We start from the raw sequence: 10,546 nt of genomic DNA, 5'->3' as shown, positions 1-10,546 counted from the left end.
TGTACTAGCCTTCATTTAAACTTTAATGTGCATTTTGCATTGGGTAAAAAAACACCATTGCATTTACAACCTATCCAACACAGAGTGGGTACTTACATGCAGAGAACAGAATGTAAGCAATTGGGTTTTAAATTATTTTTCTCTCTACCAGCACAATTTTGTTCAAGACAAACTAAATAAAGGGATTTATTACTTTATTTTCTGCTGCTTTCACCGTATGCAGAGAGAGGAAAAAGTAACTTATGAAGCTAGCAAGGAAAAGCAAAAAAAAAAAAAAAAAAAAAAATTACCAGAAGCAATGTCAATATTTTTTAGGTGGCTAACACAGGATTTATAAAATCCAAAAGGTGTAACTGAGTTCAATATAGCTCTAACACCCTGAATATTCTTACTTGTCTTCATAGCTATTTCAAAAAGAAAAGCAGATAAGCAGCAGCTTTGTTCTTTACATATAATTAAATTTTCAGAGTGAATTTAAAAATTAGGAATCTTTATAAAACTATAATCTTATGTTTGCAAACAAAAATGATCCTACTGCACTCTTTGGAAAAGCACAGGAGCAGACATGCAGGTGCTGTTAAAGAGATGAGAAAATGAATCGTGTTCTTCTGAAAATCCTCAGAAATCAGGCTATACAAACCCTTGCAACAATACTGTCATCTGTTTAAATACTGGGACTATTGGGGAGGGGAGCTCAGCAGTGGTGGGAAGGCTTTCATGTGGTTACATGTTTATTTTATTTAATTTTTTTTGTTAACTCTTTTACTCTGTAGCTTTTACATATTAATATCAGCTCTATGAGAAGAGGGGGAAAATAAAACATTTGGGGAACTAGTGAAGAATCTTTGTATCACAAATACCTACCTGTTTTTAAGAATTCTCTGTAATTGTCCTTAATCTGGTTACTTCACAATTCTTTGTCATCACCATTTCTAAAACTCCCAAATCCTTTCCTGCAGAGTTCAGTATGTATTACTGATACATTACTGGGCACACATGTTCCACAAAGAAGATACCAGACATATAAATGATGTTAAAATACTTGTGCTTCTAAATATATTTATTCAAATACTTCACTAGTCCAAGCTTTCCATATGAAATCCTTCAGAAATCTGACCTGTAAGTAAACTTGACTTTACTCAGCCCTTCTTTTCAGTGGTTACTAGAAAATAATAAAAAATAGCAGTTCAAATACCTGCTTTGCTACAACAGTTAGCAAAAGCAGAGACTAATTTCAGAAAATATACTGAAATATTTGAGAAACTGACCATTAAAACAGGCTTCTTTCTACATATTTATGAGTCATTTTATAACTGGAAGAAAGGTATTCTGGAATACTGATCTCTAGTGTTACATCTACAGATCTACAGCACTCACAAATAAATAATAAATATTGATATGTGTGTAGGTCTCTCTACCTCTACTGTATTTTCAGTGGGTGTAAAATATCCTGTATAATACATAAGCTATTTAAATACCTCACACCAAACTCAAAACACTGTGAAATACCATGTAATTTTTAAAATGTTTCAGCAAGGGTTTATACTAAAGCAATGCTTTCACTTTCAATACCAGTGTATAAATGTACTTTCCCCATCAAAGATTTTGTGATGCAAACATGATTATTACTGTACCTGATTTGATCATGGTATTCTTGGAGAGATCAAATAATAGAGTTTTTTTCCACCCTTCTTTTTCTAGTGCCTTTTAAAAAAATTCCACTATCAAAGAATGTTAATTTCTAAGGATTGATCTAGAGATTCCTATGTAAGTATACAATTATTAGGGAAGAAGAGGCACAACAGTGAATATTTTAAAGCAATGTAATCAATATTTTTGCTTTGTGTAGATTTCCCTGCAACAATGAACAAAAAGATCTACTTCAGATTTAGAAACTCAGCTTTAAAGGGAAAGCTAGACAACAAAAAGCAAGAAAGTACTCACCTCTTCACGTAATTTTATCAACTGCAACATGAACGCACAAAAAAGATAAAAAGGAAAGAAATGGCAGGAAAGAAAGATCAGTTGTGTGACAGGATACAGAATTAACATTGACAATTTATCTGTTTACATGTTTAGCATTTAAAAATCACAGACAAACACATTAAAAGAACCTAAACATAGACTACATGCAGAGTTTTTTGAACGAATAAAGATCACTTTCTCACACTGTCACATTAAACAAAGAGAATAGTGTGAAATTCTCTTTTAAACCACATCTAAGACACCATCATGAAATAAAGGGGAATGACTTCATAGAAGTCTATATTATAAAGAAAAAAACAAGTTTACTATTCCTCTCTTCGAAGATTGTACAGCTGAAGTGGTTTTGTATATACAAGTTTTCAGAATGTTTTCTGTATATTTTAGTTGTGACAACTGATTTCTTATTTTACTAGCAGATCTAACTTATTAATAGATGACTGCATCTTTATAGCATATATTTCAGTATTTCAATTTTTATATACCTGAGTTCTACTGCAACTATATTATTTAATTTTATTATTGAACTTCATACTGAGGGTTTCTGCCAGGTAAAAAAATGAAGCAGCTTAGTTAAATGTCTCAGAATTATGATTTATTGAATAGCATATTTAAAAATAGACAAAGGAATAGGGAACAACATGAAACGTATTTCCCTCAGAAAAGACCCATTCCAGGTTCTTGATCCAGACCACTATACAGTGTGTGTGTGTATATATATATATATATATATATATATATATATATATATATATATACATAGGTGGTGTGTGTATGCTTATATAGTACATAAATTTATATTTATTTATTTATGCTTGTAAATCAACACAATCTAACACAAATAATATTGCTCTGGCAGCTTTACTATAAAACTAAATAAAACCCCAGCCTGATTATCAAGCTATGTTGTAATATACTTGCCTCTTAGAGAGATAGATAAATTATTTGTATTGGAACAAAATGTATAATTACTCACAACAAATATCTGCACAAGAATGGCCCTTTATAAAAAAAATTACAGTTCTCTCACCGATTCCAGTTCGAAATTACAACAGCAACACAATTATCTCAGTTTATGCTGATATGTCACCTACAGTTTCATAACATAGTTTTCAACACATGTGTAAGCTGAGAATGTTTACTACTAATAAAGTCTCACCAGCATGAAGGAAACAAAAGAACCTCCATTATTCTCTATTGTCTCATATGGCTCGTCTAAAACTGAAGGTTTGCCTCACCCCATTACCAAAAGGGACAAGAGCTCTAATGAGATGTAATTAGGGGGGCTCCTACACCACCCCAAGCTGAACGGGGCCAGCTCTTCTGCACCCAGCTAAAGGAACTTTGCTACAATTTGGTATAAAGAAAACCACACTGCTGGGCAAACCAGCGCTTAAATTCAAGTGCTTGGCCTATCATAAATTGGTCTCTTTCTCCAGCTCTTCCCCCCCTTTTTCCCCCAAAAAGGCAAACATTAAGGCTCTTTAGAAAGAGAGATCTGGGAGTTGATCACATAGCTATCTTTTCTTTCTGAGGCCACCATTCTTCAGTTGACTATGATACTTAAAGGGCCAAAGTTTAAAACGACTCTCCCGCAATAGAGCCAGTCCGGGCATGCCACCCTGCTATAATCAATGAGAGTTTTAAAATGCTGCACATTTGCTTTTTCAATAGGTCCCAAACAAAAATGTTCTATCTTGTTTGTGCTGCATGGCTGAATTTAAGCTCTGCATGGGATTTGCAGCTAAGCTAAGTAATGGGAGAGGGTTGGGGTTTTTTTAACATTGGCTGAAAGATATTCATTCAAATTAACAAAAGATGTATTTTTCCCCCATTTAACAATGCTCTTGATGAAAATGTGTTACCTTTACATTTCTATTTTGAAACATTATTTTTATTATGCTCACTCCTGAACTGTAAACAGCATTAAGCCGTGCACAGCCACCATTTTAGGTTATGATAATCAGCATATTTTTGAAACAAAGATTTTTTTTTTTTTTTCTTTTTTTGCAATACAGAATTCGATACAAGTGGTAATCTGTTCCTTTGTAGGCTAAAAAAAAAAAAATCTGGTTTACGCTGGTTTGAACCAGTGGAATCTCTTGTGGCTAAGCCTTCTGCTGTGACTAAAATCAAAACTGCACCACAGAGAGCGAGGGAGCGAGATGGGATGTGTGAGTGAGTGTGTGTGTGTGTGTGTGTGTGTGTGTGTGTGTGTGCACGCACGCGTGTGGCCGCGAGGCTCCTCACGTGACCCAAAACTACCGAATTTTTTTTAAAAAGCTGATAACGCCACCGCCGTCTCTGTCCGCATATAGATAACGAATAAATGCTGAACTCTATTAAACGCCCTTTACACATTATCGTGGGTCGAACACACAATTTTCTGAACTTATGATGACAGTCTATTTATTTCGCTATAAACCCTCGGCATGTAACGAACAGATTTGTGTCTGGTAATGATCTGCACTGCCAGGGCTATATGAAATGATACCGACCTTCTTTAGATCTTGGCGAATTAAATTGACCAACTTCACCCCCTGGTCTGTAGCTGAAGTTTGACACACTTTATGCACAGCAAGCCCAAATCTAATATTATCACAACTTTGTAGTCAGAAATTAAGTAGACACAAAATATTTGTTCACCATGAATCACGTATAGAATGTATGGGTATACGGATACGCAGTTTAACCCAATGTGAATTTATTTAAACTTACTAATGAACATAGCTGCAAAAGAGAAAGGAACACTGTTACACCTCAAAAAGTTGGTAATACTGAGCTTCACATAATTTTAGTCGAGAGAAATTTCTGATTTAACCCAACATATACTTTCTCAAAAACATGACTTGCTACATAAAACAGTTCTATTATTATTAAACTGAAGCTACAACTTTAGGTAGTGTATCACTGCACTGAAAAACTCAAAACTTTCAAGGGTTTTGCTAAATGTTGGTGGCCAAGATGACAAACAAGACTTGAAACCAACAGCCTTTTTAAGACCACTCTTGGAAAATAAATAATAACCCAATGCACGCAGTAGTTTTTTGGGATTGGGTTTGTAAGGAGAAACTTTTTTTGATGCAAGAAGGGATATTTCTTGATTTTCATCCTCTGAGTGCTGCATCTAACTACATTCACATGATTCAAATTAAGAAGAAATTAACATATGCTAAACAATGACTTTAGTGAACTCTAGGATCATTAAGAGCATTATATCACTACCTGTCTCATGAAAACAAGCTGCACTTACTTAAAAAGAAACTTTCAATAGCAGAATTATATAATTCTTACAACTTCTCACAGGAAATGCCTTTATGCTCTAGCTGGTAACATCAGTTAAATTTTGGTATAGCCATTAGAAGGGAACTGTATTCCAAGTTATTCTGAGTGTCATCTAGACACGATGGCTGGTACTTTTGGGAGACATGTAAGGAAAATGAAGACAAAAGAAAAATCACTATTACCTATTCTTCAATCTGTTCTTTGTACTTCAATCTTTCTTCCTGAGAGAACAACTGGAAACTTATACCTACCATCCTATTCATTACAGCTTATAACTTGGCTGTGGTTTGCTATAATTTTACCTTTGAAACTCTACTGAAAAAAGAGAAGCGGAATGAGGAAAAGATCCAGATAATTTAGCTTTCCAATAGTGATCTGTTTTATTTGTAGTTTTTTAATATGGTCATACTAGCCAGCAAGCATTAAGTTCCTTTTGTCTTCTCTCTCCACCAAAAACATCATGCAAATGTATATCACAATGACAAAGACCAACAACTCATATCTCACAACCCTGACTACCCAGGTATTCAATATTTCTACTGGCAGATTTTACCAATTTTTGTGGTTTGGCACAGGAGCAATTTTGAGCTGGCAAGTTTTTTCAACACCTCCTCTGTCATAAAAGGAATCCTTGCTCTCCTCTTTCACAGTTGGTGACTGAATTGGGGAAAACAAACCCACCATTTTCCAGTTAAACTAATTTAACCTAATCCAAACTGAGAAGTAAAAATCCTACAATATTAGGGTCAGGATCAGTCCACGTACCTATATTTATTCCCATGAGACAAAACAAAAACAAGCATTTGAAACATCTTCAAATATTTTAAATCGCTTCAAGTTATACCTGAGCATCCTTTCATCATTTACTTCAAGTTTTCTACTGATATAATAATGTATATGAGTGAAAGCATATTAAACCTGGGGTCACTGAGTTAAACACAACAATATCTCATGTTCAGTGTCTGGTAAGGACACCCAAACCTACATGTGATTTTGAAAGCTGTACACTCTAATAAGCTCAATACCAGCTGAAGTTTTTGCACTAACTGCTTGCACCTGCATCTACATGTACATAAGTACAGGTATAAATAAAGATATTTAATGAGAAAAAGAGAATATGATATTTATTATAGAAACAACACAATAAATAATATATTTTAAAAATCCTGGCATTCACATATTTAAAAGAAATTAGGTGACTCCTTTATAGTGCTATTTCATTATATTTTTCAAGAAAGGAATGAAGAGTTTTAAAAGGTACAGAGGTGATAATTTCAAATTGAGGTATAGAAAAGGATTTTGATCACCTAAAAAACTATACAAGAGTCCTTCAGCAGACAAATTTTTCTTCCATATAAATAGTGGTCATTTGGAAGAAAAAGCCCAAAGCTGAAAAATGGTTGAAGGTATCATTTAGCTCTTTGAGATGAGAACATGTCTCTTTCACCAAGTTTGGAAAAAAGACCATCAGTCACAGCAAGTGCTCACATGAACCAGTTATTTAAACATTCTTTAAAAAGTGAAAATAAAATATTTTATCTTATCCCTACACATAAGATATTCTGTTATAAGTAAAGCTTCTTATCACAATTGCCCTTTTATGTCTGAATTCACACCTTTTTTTTTCTTGAAATGTAAAAGTAGCAGCACCTTAAGAGAAATAAAATGAGGACCTTAACAGCTTCACAGGACTTCATTTACAATCATGACATACAGACTGTGAAACTCTTCTCCCAAAAATAATCCTCTCCATAAAGTCATCATTTAGGTATAAAATCCCCTCTTTATTTTACTCAAATTTTGCAATGTCCCCTATCATATATAAATATGAAGATTAGCATCCTTTAAATTTAAGTCTTCACATAGATATCAGAGCTGCTATACTCCAGTCATGTCTTCAGATAATGTATCCCGTGTCTAATTTCATTCATGTATGAATTAAAGTCTATTACAGAGTTTAAAACTTCCTGAGTATGTCTAAAATACTCTATAAGATTGGGGTTATGGTGTCTGTGTTCTGAAAGTTCTTGTACAAGGTAAGTCTACAAGACTTTATTTTTTCTGTCCTCAGTGAAGCTGAGCCTATACTGAGCGTAGAAGATGCAAAAAAATTTCAGAACATTGTTCTGATCCATTTCCTTATTTAATAACACATTTATCAAGTAAAAATTTAAACCATTTTTCTTTCATTAGCAAAATAATTTGGATTCTATCTGGTCAGAAGAGAAAATATGACCAGTAGGAAAACTTTCAGCTAACGTCTAACTCAAAAAATACAAGACTTGGATAACATAAATTTTAGGAAGAAAAGAAATATTCTCCTTTCAGACAGAGTGTCAAACAAGTTTCATCCCAAAAAGAAATATTAACAGGTGGGTCAAAGTCTCCTGAATAAAGCGTTGCCGTCACAGTCTATCAGGATCCTCACTGTAGTATGCAGAACAGCAATACGGGTACAAGATTTTAAAAAAGCCCCAGGATTATCAAGCTTTCATTCATTAAAAGAGGTGGATAGCACTCTGCATCCTAGTACAACATGCATTATGAAAGCACGCTCTTATTAGTACAACTTGTGTTTTTGGTACAAGGAGAGAAAATCTGGTTAAAGAAGGAATCACACAAGGAAACTGAGTGGGATACTGCCTAATTCTGAGAGCGCACTTTCATTTGTTTTGCCTGCCAGTGTTGATTTAATTATACTGCATTATTATCAAAGCTGCATTATGTACTTTTTTATTCCTTTTACATGTGTTTGAGGTGAAGACCTTGGCTTTGTCGGCAAACAGCGTGTTTCAAGTTATTTCTTAAGTACTAAATAATAAAGAAAAGAGAAGAAAAGATTTTTTTTGAGATAGCAGACAGTGATCACAAGTTAAAGGGTTAAATGTAAGATCTCCAAGAAACATTTTGAAGTTGATTAAGACCCCAGCTTTGCATTAAACAGTATCACTTCCACATGAGTTGTTGCTAATGCTGTTAAGGAGCAGCTTGAGAAGCCCAGTGTGCCAGTGACCTCCTTCACCCTCCAGCCACCCACTAGGGCTTCTTGATTAGCATCCTACCTGGTTCTCTGAGGAATTCCCGTCATCCCCTAGGAGTTCATTCCGCACCTCATCACTGTAGGCGATTCGTGACCTTTTCTGTAAAACAAAAAGAAAAAAGGGTTAGGAAGTAACGCTCCGAAGCCATTGGTATCAAGGCTGATCATCTTAAACCTCGAGAGCCCCCTAATGGATACCTATTTGATTAAAAAAAAAAATAAAATCTGCAAGTGAAAGTTATTACAAAGTTCTTCAACTGCTGTACCTTAATAAATCTGCATGGCAAAACTATAGGATTTCTAAGACAGTCACACCCTCAACATTGCAGCAACAAAAGCAACTTCTGTGAAGCTTGAGATTTGTAACATTTGAGGCGAGGCAATATATACTAATAGTAGAAGCATTGAAAAAATGCCAGTGCAGGAACCAAACACATTTTTCTGAAGAACACTTGCTAGCAGGTCAAAGAACACAATGTTAACAGCAATGGCAGCAATACCACTAGACAGGAAAGGAAGACAAAGCTTTTCCCATATTAAAAAAAACCAAAAAACAAAAACCGAACCTGAACAACACTAATGTGATGTATCTGATGCAATTTAAAGATGTAAAAAATTAACAAGCATTTCCTATGCTGCTAAGGCTGCTGGGAAAGGATCAGAAATTAAAGGGCAAAAGAGAGGAGAGAAAATAACACCACAAGGAAACATTGATTTTCAGCAGTTCATGGAAACACCACAAAACTGACACAGTCATCCATGGGATCATTATGACAGACAGGATATTAAGTAAATTCACAGTTTATGAGCACCAGATTTGCTCTTGAACGGATAATTCTGTTGATTCTAAACTAGATCAAGTGCCAAGCACTGGAAAGCAAATGTGTGATGATTAGCAAGGTAGCAGAGGATTCAATGGAGCAATGGGGAAGGCCACAATGAGAACATCAGGCCAGCTTTCAATTTCCCTGTTAGCCAAATAACAGGCTATGACTCAGTTAATATTCCTACACTTACCATTAAAGGAGGGATTGAATTTTGAACATATTGTCCAATTTACTTTCTTTTTCAGAGTAGTTATGGTAATTTTTACACCTCATCAGAGGAAGAAACCCAAGAGCAACAAAGACTAAGCTGTAGGGCCTTCCTTTATTGATGGGGGCTTCCCTCACACCCTGCCATGATAGTGACCACCAGTAGGAACTCAGAAAAAATTAATCCCTCTTCAAACCTCCCCCGCTTGGGCCATCATGCCAAAACTTGTGCTTGGGACCAAGGCACAGGAAAAGAATGCTAGAAATTCTACTGAGCACAGGGAAATTCATCACCTTAGTAACAAAGAGGTTTGGAAGTGGGTCATCCTTTGTGCAAGGGACCTAGCAGCGAAATAAGCCTTGTATGGGTCACCTCAGAGCAAAACATTTTAGCTCTTTATGCTGGGTAGCTCCCCTTTATTACCAACATGATCACTACAATGTTTACACATTTGTGATTCACTTGCCATCAGATCCCAAAGCTACAGATGTATGTAGGAAGGACAAAGCCCTGGACCACGGACCCACTGCAAGAGGTGAATTGTGCCAAATCTTTTGGAGATCTCAGCTGTCACAGTTTCATACTAACCCAGCTAAAGTAGTCTACAGCATTAAAGGAAATGAGAACCTTTAAACAGGCTGTGGTATCAGAGCTGCCTGTTTAAATTATTCATTTCATCACTATGGGGGACTAAAACACTCCACAGTATGCAAGAATATCATATGGAGATAGGTTTTGTTTTTCTCTTTTCTCACCAAAAAGCCAACAAATTGGCATAGATTGCTCAATTACATTATTTTCCTATTTTCATTTTATACACATCAAACAAGGAAGGAAATTACAAATATATAACAATAAATATCTAATCATCTTTTCTGATTAAGATTCAATCTTAGGACCTCATTTGAGGTCTAGTAGTTCAACTGTACAGTTTCTTCCAATTTCACCAAATGACTCAGCCCCATTGATCCTGTTAGTGTTGAACATATTTATCATTATTAGACTGAGATGAGGAGCACGATGCTTCATGAGCTTGTTCTCTAGTGAACAAGCTTCCTAATAATATGTAGGGACTGAAATGGTCCTTGATTACACATCATTTATTTGAAAGATATAACTGGATGAAATTATCATTCTTAAGAGCCTGCATGGGAGAAAGGAAAAAGAATATACTTCACGGGAAAGAAATAAATGTTAATAGCA

General features: G+C 35.1%; 1 protein-coding gene across 4 annotated transcripts in view; it reads right to left on the bottom strand.

Moving 5' to 3' along the window:
* VTI1A (vesicle transport through interaction with t-SNAREs 1A) overlaps nucleotides 1-10,546 on the bottom strand; it is a 267,159-nt gene that overhangs the window by 208,238 nt on the left and 48,375 nt on the right. For 2 of the 4 annotated variants that reach the window (XM_036385470.2, XM_036385468.2), the window contains exons 4-5: nucleotides 8,331-8,408; nucleotides 1,945-1,965 (exon numbers count right to left, since the gene is read on the bottom strand). In XM_036385470.2, the coding sequence (XP_036241363.1) occupies nucleotides 1,945-1,965; nucleotides 8,331-8,408 (99 nt within the window). The remainder of the gene's footprint in view (nucleotides 1-1,944; nucleotides 1,966-8,330; nucleotides 8,409-10,546) is intronic. The other 2 variants (XM_036385471.2, XM_036385469.2) reach the window with 1 other exon arrangement.

Source organism: Molothrus ater, chromosome 8 (genome assembly GCF_012460135.2).
Source record: "Molothrus ater isolate BHLD 08-10-18 breed brown headed cowbird chromosome 8, BPBGC_Mater_1.1, whole genome shotgun sequence".
NCBI lineage: Eukaryota > Metazoa > Chordata > Aves > Passeriformes > Icteridae > Molothrus > Molothrus ater.
The sequence above is the reverse complement of the archived record's forward strand: the minus strand, read 5'-3'. Positions and strand labels throughout refer to the sequence as shown.